The sequence below is a fragment of the Mesoplodon mirus genome (assembly GCF_964341445.2).
Source record: "Mesoplodon mirus genome assembly, chromosome: X".
Classification (NCBI taxonomy): Eukaryota; Metazoa; Chordata; class Mammalia; order Artiodactyla; family Ziphiidae; genus Mesoplodon; species Mesoplodon mirus.
Window position 1 is genome coordinate 53,134,925 of NC_138981.1, and position 16,855 is coordinate 53,151,779.

Here is a 16,855-nt window from a genome sequence, read left to right on the forward strand (position 1 = left end):
TGTGTTCAAATCCTGAATCTTCTCTTACTAGCTGTCTGTTTAACTCTGTACAAGTTATTTAACTTCTCTGAGCTTCAGTTTACATTTTTGGAAAAGGGCAATAAGAATACTTAGCTTGAAAGGTTGTTCTGAAAATCAAATACAATCATCTATATAAAGCATCTTACATAGAGACTTGACACAGAGTAGTCACTGCATACGTGGAAATTATTATAAAAATAGGGTAAATTATTATGCGGCGGTGTGCCTGGTTTTCTCACTTGTAGGGAGGAGTGAATAAGAGTAAAGAAGAGCTACCCAGAGGGGAAAGGGCATTACATCTTTTCTGTTACCTGGTACTTGTAGGCACTGAGTCAGCATTTACTCCAATGAACAAATGTTTATTTAAAAGGATTTGTACAGACAGAACGCTCTTATTTTCAAAGAGCAGAGGAACCTTTTATATATTATGAACACACGGACAACTGTGGCAACTTAAAACTACAGCTAAGAAAGGAAGGAAAAATATCCCCCCTCCCCAGCCAGGAGCTAACACTTTTTCAGTCAGCCAGCCCCCATCCCTGTCCCTTAAGTTTGAGAGTGACTTGACTAGAGATGTGGCTTTGGAGGAGGGAAGAGCTGTAGGGCTTGGGGAGCCTGGTGCCTTTTATTTTGAGAGGGAAATCCACCTGCACAATCCACAGGAAAAGGGGTGGCCAAAAGCTGACCTGAGCTGACGCTGCCTTAGAGAAGAGAGACTGGAGTAGAAGTCCCACCTACCTGCATGTGTAACGTGATTGGCATTCACTTGAATCTCAACCCACTACTCTGACCTCTAAGATATACCATTTGAGTAAGTACCAGAGTAATGGTTTTGGATAAAAGGCAACACAAATGTCAGCCTGGGGCCTCTCCAGCCTAAGGCAGCCCCGATAGCAGAGCCCTCAGACCAATGACCTAGGCAACGAGTTAGACGGGACTTGTGGAGTGGGTCTGGCTCCCTGATTTCACTGTGGGGAACATCTGCTACTGATTTTCAAAAGCTAGGGTTTATTATGGGAGAAAAGCCCACAGATTTTAGGATCCCCAGACACATAGCCTGGTACCTGAGAACTTTAGTATATCTGGGAAACTGCCAGGTGGTGGGGTGGTGAGCTCAATAATAAAAGCCAGGCCTCCCAAATGAATATGAAAAGGAGAGCTTGTCCAAGCTACCTCCGGGCCTTGAAGATGAGATGAGGTTGCGGGTGGGGGAGATAAATGCACCAAGCCTATTGAAACGTCCAGCAAGAAGACTGTTGTCCCTTCAGAGCCTAAGGCAAAAGTACAGGGAGGGGGCACACTGGAGCCTTCACCTGAAACAATATATGGGCCTCTTCAGGCCCTCAGACCTTAGGCCCCAGGCCTCAGGCACAAGAGACAGGGAATCACATCTGGGACTTCCACCTTTCCCTTAGCTCCAAACAAGGGCAGGGGTTGAAATGTGGGTGAGAGAGAAGGGATCTTCAGACACAACTGTCATTAGCACCTGAACCACATCTCTTCCTAAACCAGAAACTCCAAGAGCAAAAAGAAATAAGAGAAAAGTGAGAGAGGGGTTGTGCTTCCATCACATTAAATAGGAGACTTTGTAGAGGTGGGGAAGGGTTGTTTCACATGGAGACATCAATCACTCTGGCCAAGGGGAGGGGTTATGAGCAGCAGAGCTCTAAGTGTTCTCCTTCTTTTCATTCATCCTGCTTCCGTTTTGGCTTTTTGGGGTTCCTGGACCGACTCTTGGCTTTGCACAGAGGGCATATAGGTGCATTCCGGTGAATTTGTTGGTGACATGACAAGCAGGCCTGGTGGGGGGCACAAGACAAAGCAAGTTAGTGGTCAGATTCTTCTAGGCCATGGCTCATCTTTCCCAGGGGCCCCCACAAGCAATTGCGATTTCCCAACAGGAAGGAGCAAGACCTATGTAGTGAGTCCCAAGTAGCGAGATCTGTGCTGGATATAAGGGATGCAAAGGATATAAGGGAGTGAAAGTCAAAGAGGGGTACTGAGGAAAAATATCCAAAATTTGGCAATAAGGCAAAATGTGAATTGCATATTCATTAAGCATTATACTGGAGCATGGTCTAACAGGCTCACTCAATGATTATTTAATTCTCTAGGACAGGTATCAATAAACTTTTTCTGTAAAGGCCAAGATAGTAAATATTTTGGACTTTCTTTTCAGGTCATATGATTTTAGTTGCAACTACTCAGCTCTAACTGCCTTACATAAAAGAAGCTATAGACAATACATAAACAAGCAGGCATGTGTGTGGGCCAATAAAACTTTATTTACAAAAACGGGGAGCAGGTCACACTTGGCCTATGGGTTCTGGTTTGCTGACCCTTGCTCTAGGAGACTGTCTCTTTGTTTGACTATTTACTACTTATTTAAAAAAATTGAAGTATAGTTGATTTAAAATGTTGCGTTAGCTTCTGGTATACAGCAAAATGATATAGATGATAGAAAGATAGATAGATAGATAGATATTCTTTTCTGTTATGGTTTATTACAGGATATTGAATATAGTTCCCTGTGCTATACAGTAGGACACTGTTTTTTATCTATTTTATGCACAGTAGTCTCTATCTGCTAATCCCAAAAGCCTAATTTACCCCTGTCCCACCCCCTTTCGCCTTTGGTAACCATAAGTTTGTTTTCTATGTCTGTGAGTCTGGTTCTGTCTTGTAAATAAGTTCATTTGTATTATATTTTATATTTCACATATAAATATGGTATTTGTCTTGCTCAGTCTGACGTACTTCACTTAGTATGATAATCTCTAGGTCCATCCATGTTGCTGCAAATGGCATTATTTCATTCTTTTATATGTATGAGTAGTATTCCATTGTATATATGTACCACATCATCTTTATTCATTCATCTGTCAATGGACATTTAGGTTGCTTCCATGTCTTGGCTATTGTAAATAGTACTGCTATGAACATTGGGGTGCATTTATCTTTTTGAATTAGACTTTTCCCTGGATATATGCCTAGGAGTAGGATTGCAGGATCATATGGTAACTCAAATTTTAGTCTTTTAAGGAACTTCCATACTGTTCTCCATAGTGGCTGCACCGATTTACGTTCCTACCAATGTTGTAGGAGGGTTCCCTTCTCTCCACACCCTCTCCAGCATTTGTTATTTTCAGAATATTTAATGATGGCCATTGTGACTGGTGTGAGGTGATACCTCATTGTAGTTTTGATTTGCATTTCTCCAACAATTGGTGATGCTGAGCATCTGTTCATGTGCCTATTGGCCATCTGTATGTCTTCTTTGGAGAAATGTCTATTGAGGTCCTCTGCCCATTCTTTGATGGGATTGTTTGTTTTTGTGTTATTGAGTTGTATGAGCTGTGTTTATATTTTGGGAATTAAGTCCTTGTTGGTCGCATCATTTGCAAATATTTCCTCCCATTCCGTAGGTTGGCTTTTCATTTTTGTTTATGGTTTCCTTTGCTGGGCAAAAGCTTATAAGTTTGAATAGGTCCCATTTGTTTACTTTTGCTTTTATTTCTATTGCCTTGGGAGACTGACCTAAGAAAACACTGGTACAATTTATGTCAGAGAATGTTTTGCCTGTGTTCTCTTCTAGGAGTTGTATGGTATCATGTCTTACATTTAAGTCTTGAAGCTGTTTTGAGCTTACTTTTGAGTATGGTGTGAAGGAGTGTTCTAACTTTATTGATTTACATGCATCTGTCCAGCTTTCCCAATACCACTTGCTGAAGAGACTGTCTTGTCTCCATTGTATATTCTTGCCTCCTTTGTTGAAGATTAATTGAACGTAGGTGAGTGGGTTTATTTCTGGGCTCTCTATTCTGTTCCACTGACTATAAATACTTTTCCATTAAATAGTATACTATTTGACTATTTACTATTGATCAGGGCCCAGATGCTGTGACTTAATGTTGATAAGGCACAAAAGGTTTTTGCCCAGTAGAGATGCAAATTATTTTTGTTACAAAGAAAAGGTAATCACAAAGATTGCAGTTTTATTTTCCTGTAGGACATTAACCAGTTCTGGATTTAACATTGCAAACTTATTTTGGCATTCCTTTCCTTTCTTGACTATATAATTATCTGTCCCTCTAATGCTTCTGGAACCAGCTTTGTAATGCTGCTGGCTCCGTCGTTAATGACACAGGTTCACTATATATTTGTCTGAGTCACGTTTCTAACGTTCTGAAAATTATACTTTAGCAGAGCCTGCCAATCTCCCTGCATTCTAACCTCTCTGAGAATATGAGGCAACAAGACCTCTACTACAGCACACATACACACCACCCCTTCCTCTGTGTCCCAAGCGAAGGCTGTTTTAGGAAGACCCCAAATAAGTAAGGCCAAAGCCCCAGACCCAACCTTCCATGGGGCTTCTTGAGGATACCTTGCTTCCTCCACAGTCCATACCCAGCTCACTCACCTTCATAGGTGGGGGCTGCTGCCTGAAGGTTGCTGTCTGCCGAGTGTCCTGCTTCCTAGCCACTTGGAGTTGTTGGGCGGCAGCGGCTGCGGCGGCCAAGGATTCAGGGATCGGGGGCTCCTGCGGCTCCGTCTGCCACTCTGCTTTCTGCTTCTCAAAGTAACTTTGGAGATGAGAGACATTAGCTGGATCATTCTGAAAGCAAGGAGAACCTTGCCCCTCTTAAGGACTCCATGCTACAGAACGAAGGGAGTTGGGCTGTGTGTGGCTCACTGTAGGAAGTTCCTGCACCCGCTCCAGCACAAGGCTCTTCTCCCTGGGTACCAGGTCCCCTGTGTGTTGGAAAGGGTACTCCTCCTGCTCCTTGGCTCTGACAGGCCCAGAAAAATTTAAAAAAATCCCAAGGCTAGCCAAGTCCTCCAAGGGCATTTTTCTACCCTCCATCCCATGTTTCTTTGCAGTATTCCTATTAAGTGTCCTCAGGCCTCTGCTGGCATACCTCTAGGAATAAGAAGCTCACCACTTCCACAGGCAGCCTGCTCTACCTTAAGGAAGTATGTTCCCTTGTATTCCTTCTATTGAACTGAGCTCTGTATCTCTTTAAAGTAAGCTTAGTTCTTAACTCTAGGTCTTAAGATAAAGTTCCAGGCTAGCCCCTGGAGGCCATGAAAGCTCGCCCTTTTGTGTTTTCAAGGTTTCTGGACACCCCTTCTAGACCTTGACTTGGGAGGTGACCTCTTAAGAGTCACAGACGCATACACACACTAAGAGTCATAGACATAGTCTTGTATTGTCAAAATTGCACAAGGAACTTTAAAAGCCATCTAGTAATTCTAGTCTAATCATGTAACAGCCCAACACAGAGACTTACCCAAGGTCATGCAATGAGTCGGTCGCTGACAGGCCTGGGTCTAGGACTGGGTACCCTGACTTTCAGACCAGGCTTTATGTGTGTATATATACGTGTGTGTATATATACACGTGTGTGTGTGTGTGTGTGGTATATGTTGCAGGGACAGGAGGCAGGCAGCTTACTCCAAGGAGAGCTTCTCCTCCTCTTCACATAGGTCAGGGAGCCTCTGCAGGCCCAGAGTCATGCGCAGGGCATCCACATGTTCCTTCAGCGGCTTATACTCATCATGTAGCCGCCGGGTCGACTCTAGCAGCTTGTTTAGGTCATTCTCAGACTGTTTGATGGTGTTTTCCATCTGGAACACAGAGTGAGGCAAGCACAGAGAAAAGACTCCAAGATTCTCAGCGAGGCTGTACAGCTGAGTGGATAATAGCACAGGCTCCAGAGCCAAACCAATCTGTGATCAAGTCCTCAACCCACTATATTCTATGTGACTCTTGTCAAGCCTCAGTTTTTTCATCTGTATAATGGTGGTAACAATCATACCTACCTCGTATAATCTTGGTGAAGATTCAATGATTGAATTCATATAAGTGCTCAGTACAGGGGCTAACACAGAGTAAAGGCTCAATTAGTGGTAGTTATTATTCAAATATAGCATCTTAGAGCTGGAATGGCCCTTAGAGCTCACGTAGTGCACCCTACCACCATTTTACAGATCAGAGAATTGAGACTCAGAGAGAAGAATTAACTTCCTCAGAGAAATGCTTCCTAGGAGCAAAGTCTACATAAAGACTCAGGGCTTCCGCCTCCCAGGCCGGTGGCTTTTCTCCTAAATCAGTGGTTCCCAAAATGCAGTTACCAGCTCAGCAGCATCAGCATCAACTGGGAACTCATTAGGAATGTAAATTCTCAGGTACCACCCCAGATATAAGCAATCAGAAATTCTGGGGTGAAGTCCAACAATGTGTGTTTTAACAGGCCCTCTAGGTGACTCATGAGGCATGTTCAAGCTGGAGATCCACTGGCCCAGATTTTCAGCACCTCTGTGACTAATACCTTGTTTCTTTCTCTATCCTTAGTTAGCTGGCAGCAGAACTGCCAACTCCTCATGAGACCCTCATATCCTGTGATCTTGTGACACAGAAAATCCCAGGTAACTACTGTCCAAATTGCATTCATATTTCCTTTAAGAACCTAGGCTTGGCAATATCAGGAAGTAGATATTGCCACAGAAATGAGTTTCCCAAGAATAGAAACTTAGCTCCTTCAAACGTGATTTAAAAAAACAAATCTCATTATCATAGGCTCTAAGGGTTAGAAGGGCCTTACAGGTCAGCACCTCCAACCTCCCTCTTGGTGAAAGAATCACCAATACTGCAGCCCAGGCAGGTGATCATTCAGACTCTGCTTTAATAACTCTAAAAAGTGGGGGACTTATCACCATAGCAGGCAGTTCATTCCTCACATTCCAAGGGTCTCCAAAAGAGAGACTGTAATGAGGGAGTCCCAGTTGGGTAGGCTGGCAGTGATGGTTTGTTTGGCTTAGCTGGAAGCTTCGGAGCCCTAAATGTAAGTTAGATCCCCAAGACATTCTGCCTCCTCTGCTTTTCCCCAAGGCTAGCTCTCAACTCCTAGACTCCCAGAATGAGAGCACATCAGTGCTGAATGAACCTCAGAGGTGACTGAATCCCTCTCATGGTACAGAAAAGGAAAATGAGGCCCCGAGAGAAGAAGGAACTTGTCCACTGATATACAGCCTATCAGTGACAGAGCCAGGGATGGATCTCAGAACTCCTGGATTCTTCCATTTCAACATAGCCTGATGCCTACTCCCCCAAGTTGGCCACAGCCACATCTCAAGGAGAGTCCACAGCACTCACTACTGCCTATTCCTCCTCAAAGGGCCCAGAAATAGGCTTCAGGCAGCCAGCCAAATACCACATACCACATTGATATCAGCGTGGATCAGTCGGAGTTCCTCCACGTGGGCCATCTTCTCCTGTAGCAGGAGGTCCATCTCCTGCTTGTATTCCTTCAGGTGCCTCTCCTCTGATTCAAGGGCCTCAAACTCAGCCTTCAAACGGGTCTTGATCTTTTCCATCTGCAGGGTCTTGTTCCTGCCAATTCCCCAAAGGAGGAAACAGACCAGCAGGAGAAGGCAGGAAAAAGGAAATGGAGTACAGAGTTAGAGAAATGGAGTACAGAGTTAGGCCGTGAGCCAGGGCTAACTGGTTAAGCCATCTTTCTAAGCTTCCCTCTCTTCAGGCAGAGGCAGCCTGAAGCCATCCCCACAAAGGCAGGAGATTCTTTCTTCTAAGATAAAAGCTCAGTGTGTCCCGAACGGGGATGATTTTGTTCCTTGATGGAGCATTTGCAAACGTGGGGCAGGTTTTAGCTGTTCGACTGATTCAAGGGAGAGCACTACTGGCATTTAGTGGATATGGGCCAGAAATGCTAAACAGCCTCTCAATGCACAGGAAAGTCCCACATCACAAATAACTCCCACCCAAGATGCCAACCATGACCTCTTGAGAAACTCTAGAGCAGCACTATCCAATAAATTTTCTACAATGATGGAAATTTTCTGTATCTATGCTTTCTAATACAGTAGCCACATGAAGCTACTGAACATTCAAAATGTGGCTAGTGCAACCGAGGAACTGAATTTTGAATTTTATTTAATTTTAATCAATTGATTAAAATTAAGTTTAAACAGCCACATGGGGATAATGGCTCTCATATTGGACCGCACAGCTCAATAGGGTCCCCTCATCAGTTCCAGAAGAGGCAGGAGATGGGAAGATCTGCAGCTCATTTCTTTTCCTAGAAAACATAAAACCTATTTCTGGTTGTTAAATCCCAATTGCATACCCTCTGGCTCAGTAATCCCACACCTAGCAATTTATTCTAAGGAAATAAGTCAGGGAAGCAAAATGTTAATACACAGGGATATGCTTTCTGGTCTATGGGCAAAATTGGAATATTTGGCAACCGCTAAAAGGAATCATTATGAAGACTTGTGACATGGAAAATGTTGAAGATACTCCATGAAAAAGGTATATACACTAGGATTGCAATTTCAAAATACACATGCATGTGACTAAACAAAAGGAATTGGCAAGAGTACAGTTTCAAGGACTTTTGAGACCACTGAAGCCTGCCTAAGTGAAAGAGCCACAAAACTTTGGAAGGAAGCCCCTCTAGGGCACACTGTTGCCCTCCCACTCACTCTCTACTATCTGGTTCTCAGGTTCTGTCTAGCCATCATCCATTACTCAGATTAGGCAGCTCCTTTATTCTGCCTCAGTAGCTGGCTTTCTCCTCTGCCCCAACCCATCCCATGGTTACTCTTGCTCCACACCCTGGCCTCTGGCCTCTGACCACAGCCTGCTTCTGTGTTCATTCTCTCTCCTTTCTTCAGCATTGCCTGTGGCTCCTGCCTCAAGAGGTGGCCCTCAATGGCACAGAGCCACAGAAAGAATTATGTTAGGTGGGTAGGATGAGAGGTGAAATTTTTCTTTCAATATTCAAAAATCTCTTTTCAAGTTATTATATTGCTTTTTCCTTAGAAAAGGTTAAAAGGATGGGTGTTATTATCCCATCTGTAAAGAAGGAAATTGGGAGTTCAGGATGGTAAGTTGCAGTAAATGGGATGTTGGGATTTGAACCCAGGGCTCTCTAACACCACCCACTACTACACACTGCCTGACTGGGGTTACCCAGACTAAGGGGCATAAACATACTGAGGGTTCTCGGTATACCTGTTTGACTGCCTTGAAGAGGGATGATAGTGATTTCTACTGGTCAGTTAATCCACTACTTAGAGCCCCCTCCCATCTAGACTTCTATTCTCTTCCTCTAGATTGCATACAGAGCAGTCTAAACTTCACCTATCCCTTCACCTATCCTTTACAGATGGGAAAACTGAGATTCAGAGTGATATAGTGTCTCACCCTGATTCATACAGCCATTTTGTGGCAGTGCTAGGCCTAGAACCCATTTCTGCAGGCAGAGCCATAATTTGAAAGGAACATGGGCTTTAGATTTAGACGTGGGTATAATTCCTGGTTCTGCCCATGACTAGCTATTTGCCCTTGGACAATAAGAATAACAACTACATTTAGAGTTTAATTATATTCATTGAGCACCGATTATGCACCAATTATAGAAGGCTTAAAGATACATTCATTCAACAAATACTTATGGAACATTTTTCATGTGCCAGCCACTGTACTAGGTGCTAGAGATAGAGCAGAGAACAGGACAGCCTGTGGACAGGAATCTTCATCTAATGAGGAAAATAGACCCTGAACACATGTAAAACTAAATGATAAGTAATATGGATGAAATGCAGAATGCAATGGAAGGACACACCAAAGGGTTCTAACAGAGTCTGAGGGACACTGTAGTCAAGGGGGCTGTCACAGGAAGCTCCCCTGAGAAACTAAGAGTGTGACATCTAAGCTAAGACCTGGAGAATGGGTCGGAGGTAGATGGTGTGTAGCAGGTAGACATAGAGGAGAGCAGTCCAGGCAGAGAGAATACTATTTGCAATGGCCCTAGAACAGAAAAGAATATGGCACATTAGAGGAAGTGAAAAAAGGTCAGTGTGGCTGGAACACCTACTGCAAGAGAGGTGTGTGTGTGTGTGTGTGTGTGTGTGTGTGTGTGTGTGTGTGTGTTTGTGGTGGGGGATGTCTGAGATGAAACTAGGGAATTTGCCAGAACACAGCCTGGATATTGAGATGAGGAATGAGTACTTTTATCTTCAGGAGAAGGGGGAATCATTGTAGAACTTTAAGCAGCAGGAGAGTGACATAATCTGATTATCTCTTTTCACTTCTCTCAGCCCTGGTCTCCTCATCAGTAACACAGGAATAATAATAGCACTTACCTTACAGGTTCTTTGCTGAGGGCTAAATGAGCTAAGACATGTAAAGTCCCCAAGCAGAGTATGTGGCACGTGGTGAGCAGTCAACAAATGATAGTACCTATCCCTCCCCACACTGCCCAACTCTTCTGCTATGGTTATCTCCTTCACCACAGTGGTTTAAATTTTGTTATAAAGAGCCTACAATGGGTAGGATGTGTGTATAATGTGTGTGTGTGTGTGCGCACATGCATGTGTGCACATGTACTAGCATGAGTAGCAAGGTATATTACCACTTATGAAGACTATAATAATAATCACTAACATAAGTCACCTCGTAATGTCAGTATGAATAATGGCAGTTTATAGGGCTGGCCCAAGCCTTCCTAATTTGTAATCAATTCAGTTAAGATGCTAGCAACTACTACTAAATGAAATCAGGGGTGAGAGGTCTCTCTCACTGACACTTCATAGAAATCCACATAGTACATGTTTCCCTGCTTGGATAAATCCCTTTTATCTAATCCTCCCTCCTCCATCTGTGTCCAATTCTGCTTATAGACAACCCCATGTTGTCGGGCAGGGGACACTGCAATCCCAGATTAAATCCAAATAAACCAAAGGTTTTCACCTGGTGGGGTCACAGTTAAAGTGCTGCCTGGAACTGGAAAATCAAAGGCACAAAGGCTTCCTCAAAAGCACCGTGGTATTTCCTCTCCTTCAGGAGGAGGGTTGTCACCAGGAAAATGGCAGCTTTATCCTTTGGGTACGAGGGCCAGGGTAGCCACAATCCAAGGTGTTTTGGAGCCTTTTTCTATTGTCCACTGTGGCAAGAAATGGCAAGGACTAGGGACCCTGACTAAGGGGCAGAAGGGCCAAAACTCCTCGTTATGAGAGGGAAGCAGAGTTAGGAAGATGGAGTTCAGAAATAGCCTCTATTTACTGCTATTTCTAAAGTCAGTTTCTTGGGGGCTGGTGGGGAGCCCGGCCCGTGATTTAGTGGAGGGACAGCGGTGTCACTGCAGCCTTTGATGGTACCACTGTTACCTCTCAGCAGTGGTTTACCAAGGGCCGGGCAGTGAGAGCAGTCCACCCCAGGTGTGGAAAATAAAGAGGTGCATTGTGTGCAGAGAATTAAGAAAATAATAATAGAACCAACTAAAGTTGGTCTGCTCTTTATTATCACCATGCACTGCCAATTCTAAACAATGTCCTCTGAAGGACATCTGGGCTGATTCCAGTTTTTGGCGATTATGAATCGCTGCTATGAATATCCAACTATGAGTTTAGTGTGACTGTAACTTTTCATTCCTCTAGGATAAATGACCAAGACTGCAATTGCTGGTTTATATGGTAATTGCATGCTTAGTCTTTTTGAGAACTTGCCAAACTGTTTCTCAGAGTGGCTGTCCCATTTCACATGCCCGCCAACAATGTATGAGTGATCTAGTTCCTCTATGTGTCCAGCCATTTTGCTTGAACTGTTTTAAAAGGTATATGGTGAGACCTCAAAGTGATCTTCATTTGCATTCCCCTAGTGGCTAGTGATACTGAACATCTTCTCATGTACTTATTTGCCATCTGTCTGCCCTTTTCCAAAAACATGTCTGTTCTGTGCATGTCTTTGGCCCATTGGATTGTTTGTTTTCTCAGGATTGAGTTTTGAGAATTCTTTATGTGTCCTAGATATGAGTGCTTTGTCAGATATGAGGTATGCAAATATTTTCTCCCATTTATTAGCTTGTCTTTTCATCCTATTAACCAGGTCCTTAGCAGAACATTTAAAAATTTTTTGATGAAGTCCAATATATATATATATATATATATATATATATATATATATATATATATATATATATATATACATATATAATGGATAATGCTCTGGTGTCATGTCTAAGAGTCTTCACTAAGCTCTAGGGTCTGCAAATTTTCTCCTGCGTTATCTTCAGAAAGTTTTATAGTTACATTTGTGTCTACAATCCACTCTGAGTTAACTTTGGTACAAAATTTGAGGTTTAGATTGAGATTCTTTTTGTTTGTTTGTTTGTTTTTGCTTATGGATATGCAATTGCTTCAGTACCATTTGTTATAAAGACTGTCCTTCCTTTGTTGGATTACTCTTGCACCTCTGTCAAAAATCAGTTGGCCATACTTGTGTGGGTCAACTTCTGGATTCTCAATTTTGTTCCAATTACCTATGTATCTGTCCCTTTGTCAGTATCACACAATCTTAATCACTGTAGCTATATAATAAGTTTTGAAATCAGGAAGAGTGATTTCTCCCATTTATTTTTATATCTCAAAATTATTTTTGCCATTCTAGTTCTTTTGCCTTGCCATATAAATTTTAGAATAATTTTGTCTATATCTACCAAAAATCTTTCTGGCATTTTGATGGGAATTTTATTAAATTTGTACATCAATTTCGGAGGATTGGCATCTTTACTATATTGACTCATCTTCCAAACCCTGGATATAGTGTCTCTCTATTTAGATCTCCTTTCGTTTGTCTTATTAGCATTTTGTAGTTTTCAGCATAAAAGTCCTATACATCTTTTGTTAAGTCTGTGTTACACTTAAGTATTTCGTGTTTCTGAGTGCTTGTGTTTTCATGTTTTGTAACTGTAGTTTCCACGTGCATATTGCTATTTTTTTTAATGCTGATCTTACATTCTGCAATCTTGCTGACTCATGTATTAGATGTAGGAGTTTTTTTGTTTTTTTGTTTTGTTTTTGACTTATCAGGATTTCCTACATAGACAAATCATGTTATCTGCAAACAAAAACAGTTTTATTTCCTCCTTTCCATCTTGTACGTCTTTTATTTACTTTCTTGCCTAATTGTCCTGCCTAAAACCTCTAGTGCTATATGGACTAGCAGTGCTGAGAGTGGACATCCTTGCCTTGCTCATGATCTACGTAGGACAGCATTCATTCTTTGACAAGTAAGTGTATTGTTAGCTAGCTGAAGGGTATTTGTAGATGTACTTTATCAAGTTGAGAAAGTCCCCCCACCCCCATTCCTAGTTTTTTAAAGAGAGTTTATCATAAATATGTGCGGACTTTTGTCAAGTGCTTTACCTGTATTAATTGACATAATCATGCGATTTCTCTTCTTTAGCCTTTTGATATGATAAATAACATTGTTTGATTTTTGAATAACAAACTAACCTTGCATCTCTGGAATAAACCCCTCTTGGTCATGGTGTCAATTTTTTTAAAATATATTGCTGAATTCTATTTGCTAATAATTTGATAATGATTTTTATATCTATAATCATGAAGGATATTAATTTATAATTTTCTTGTATTGTCTTTGCCTGAAATTGTTTCAGGGTATTAAGGGCTTCATAAAATAAATGGAGATGTGTTCTTTCCACTTCTGCTTTTTGGAGAGACTGTTAAGAAATGGGGTTAATTCTCTTTAACCATTTGGTAGAATTATCCAGTTAAACCAAATGGGCATGGAGGTTCTGGCTTTGAGGGTTGTTACTTTACAAATTTAATTTTCTAAATAGTTTCAGGGTTATTCAAATTATCTATTTTATATCGGGTGAGTTGTGGTAGTGTTTTTTGAGAATCAGACCATTTCATGTAACTTGTTTAATTTACATGAGTAGAAGTGTTTATAGTATTCCTTTGCTATTCTTTTGAAATCTGTGGGGTTGGTAGTGACATTTTCTGTTTCATTCCTGATGTCTGTAATTTGTGTCTTCTCTCTTTTGTCTTTGTTAGTGTTGCTAGAGGTTTTTCAATTTTATATGCTTTTTCAAATATTCAGCTTTCCGTTTCATTGATTTCTCTACTTTTCTTTCTGTTTCTAATCATCAGTATCTGCTCTTGTCTGTATTATTTCCTGTTTTCTGCTTGCTTTGGTTTTATTTTGCTCTTCTTTTTTAGTTTCTTGAGGTAGGAGCTTAGATTATTAATTAGAGGCACTTCCTATGTTCTAAAGTAGGCATTGGTGCTAAAAATTTCCCTCTCACCACTGCTTTTGCGTCATCCCATTTTGATATGTTCATTTTTCATTTTGATATGTTTCATTTTCATTTTCACTCAGTTCAATGTATTTTTTATTTCCCTTGAGACTTCATCTTTGAAACATGCACTATTTTAGTTCTTTTTTTATTATTATCCTTTTTCCTGGTATTTTTTCTGACTTCTTTATTTCTAGTTTGACTTTATTAATGTCAGAGAACACACTGTATTTCCTGTCTTTTAAATTTGTTAAGAATTTTTTTTTTGTATCCCAGAATATAGTCTATCTATATTGGTATATGTTCCATGGACACTTGAAAAGTATGTGTATCCTGTTGTTGGGTGGAATGTTCTATAAATGTTAATTAGATCCTGTCACTGATGGTGTTGTGGAGCTCTATACCCTTGCTGATTTTCTGTCTAGTTCCATCAAATGATAGACGTATGTTAAAGACCCCAGCTATAATTGTGGCTTTGTTTATTTCTTCCTTTGGTTCTGTCAGATTTGCCTCTCATATTTTACAGTTCTGTTGTTGGTGTATACCCATTTAGGACTGCTAGGTCTTCTTGGCAGACTGACACTTTTGTCATTATCTAATGTACCTCTCTGTACCTAGTAATTTTCTTTGCTCTGAAGTCTACTTTATCTGATATTAATATATCCATTCCTGCTTTCCTTGGATTAATGTTTCCATGGTATATCTTCTTTCATTATTTCAACATACCTATAGCTTTATATTTGAAGTGAAATTCTTGTAGAAAGCACAAAGATGGGTCATATTTTCTAATCATCTTGGCTGATCAGTATTTGAATTGCAGTATTATGGCCATTTATATCCGGTGTACTTATTGATAAGTTAGGACTTAAGTGTATCATTTAATTTTTGTTTACTATTTGATCTCTCTCTTATTCAATTCTCAGTTTTCTTTTTGCTGCCTTCCTATCTTTAATTGAATGTGTTTTGGGATTACATTTTACCTATACTGTTTTTAAGTGTATCTTTCTATAGTTTTTTCAGTGGTTGCTCTAGGTATTATATTTCATAATTTGTCATAGTCTTCCGTGTCATCTTTTTATTAGGGTGAGTGAAGAGTAGAAACATTACCTCCCTTTATGCCCCCTTTGCCCTCCACCATTTATAATATAACTATCTGAAATATTTCTCCTACATAAGGGTTATGTTTGTAGAGAACCATATTACTGCTTCCACCATCAGAAATGATTTAGAAAACTAAACAGGAGAAGGAAAATGTACTGTATTTTAATTATACTTTTACTCTTTCTCTTGGTTTTTCTTCCTTCCTGATATTCCATGTTGTCTTCTTTTAGGAAAGATTCCTTTAGCTATTATTATTTTAGGGTAGACCTGCTAGTGACAGATTCTCTTAGTTTTCTTCATCTGAGAATGTCTTAATTTATTCCTCATTCTTGATGGTTATTTTTGCTACATGTAGTATTTGCGGTTGATAGTTCTCTTCTTTCAAGACTTGAAAAATCTTGTGCCACTTCCTTCTGGCCTGTATATTTTCTGATGAAAAATTCACTGTCATTCAAACCATTTTCACCTATAGGTAAGGTGTAATTTCTCTTTGACTAGTTTAAGGCATTCTTTGTCCCTAGTTTTCAGACAATGACCATTATGTGTCTTGGTGTGGATTTCTATGAGTCTATCCTCTTTGATTCAGTTGGTGTATATCTCTTGACAAATCTGGGGAGACTTCAGCCATTATTTCAAATAGTTTTTTTTTTAATTTCACCCTCACTTTTCTCTGTAGACAAGGCCTCTCAGTTGTGTAATTCCTCTTCCTCCCTTCCTTATGCCTTCCTTCCCTTTTATCCCCATTTCCTACACCATTTACGCCCAACATAGGCAACCATTCAAAACTCCTTAATGCCTATTTACTGTGTTGCATGTGTTCTTCTAAATGGTAAATTATTGATGTATATTAAGGAGAGAAAAGGAGAGGAAGAAGGAGAGGGAGAGGGAAAGAGAGTGTGTGTGTGTGAGAGAGAGAGATCTAGAGAGTGTGTGTGTTATGGACTGAATCATGTCCCTCCAAAATTCATATGTTGAATCCCTAATCCCCAATGTGAGTGTGTTTAAAGGGGGGCCTTTAGAGACGTAATTAAGGTTAAATGAGGTCATAAACGTGGGGCCCTAATCCAATCGGCTGGTGTTCTTTGAAGAAGAAGAAGACACACCAGAGGTTGCCTTCTCTCTGTCTCTACATGCACAGAGGAAAGGCCATGTGAAGACATAGCAAGAAGGCAGCTGACTATAAGGCAGGAAGAGAGCCCTCACAAGAAAGCAAATTTTCTTGCACTTTGACCATGGACTTCTAGCCTCCAGAACTGTGAGAAAAGAAATGTCTCCTATACCCAGTCTGTGGTATTTTGTTGTGGAAGACTGAGCAGATTAACACAGATTTTGGTACCATGAAGTGGGGTACTACTTTAATAAAAACCTAAAAATGTGGAAGTGGATTTGGAACTAGATGAGGAGTAGAGGCAGGGAGAGGTTTCAGGCGCATGCTAGGAAAAGGCTATATTGCATTGAAGTGACTGTTGGTAGAAATGCACATTAACGATGCTTCTAGTGAGGTCTCAAAGAGAAAACAGCAACATGTCATTAGAAACTGGAGAAAAGGTGATCCTTATTATAAAGTGGCAAAGAATTTGGCTGAATTTTGTTCTAGTGTTCTG

The 16,855-nt window shown here is 40.8% G+C and overlaps 1 protein-coding gene across 3 annotated transcripts in view; it reads right to left on the bottom strand.

The window, feature by feature from the left end:
• Positions 1 to 368: 368 nt before the first annotated feature.
• LOC309797013 (zinc finger C4H2 domain-containing protein) overlaps positions 369 to 16,855 on the bottom strand; it is a 35,454-nt gene continuing 18,967 nt past the window's right edge. For 2 of the 3 annotated variants that reach the window (XM_082610388.1, XM_082610387.1), the window contains 4 exons: positions 7,246 to 7,417; positions 5,480 to 5,652; positions 4,445 to 4,607; positions 369 to 1,820 (listed from right to left, as the gene is read on the bottom strand). In XM_082610388.1, the coding sequence (XP_082466514.1) occupies positions 1,707 to 1,820; positions 4,445 to 4,607; positions 5,480 to 5,652; positions 7,246 to 7,417 (622 nt within the window). In that variant the 3' untranslated portion in view covers positions 369 to 1,706. Of the gene's footprint in view, positions 1,865 to 4,444; positions 4,608 to 5,479; positions 5,653 to 7,245; positions 7,418 to 16,855 lie in introns of all 3 variants that reach the window. The other variant, XM_082610389.1, reaches the window with a different exon arrangement.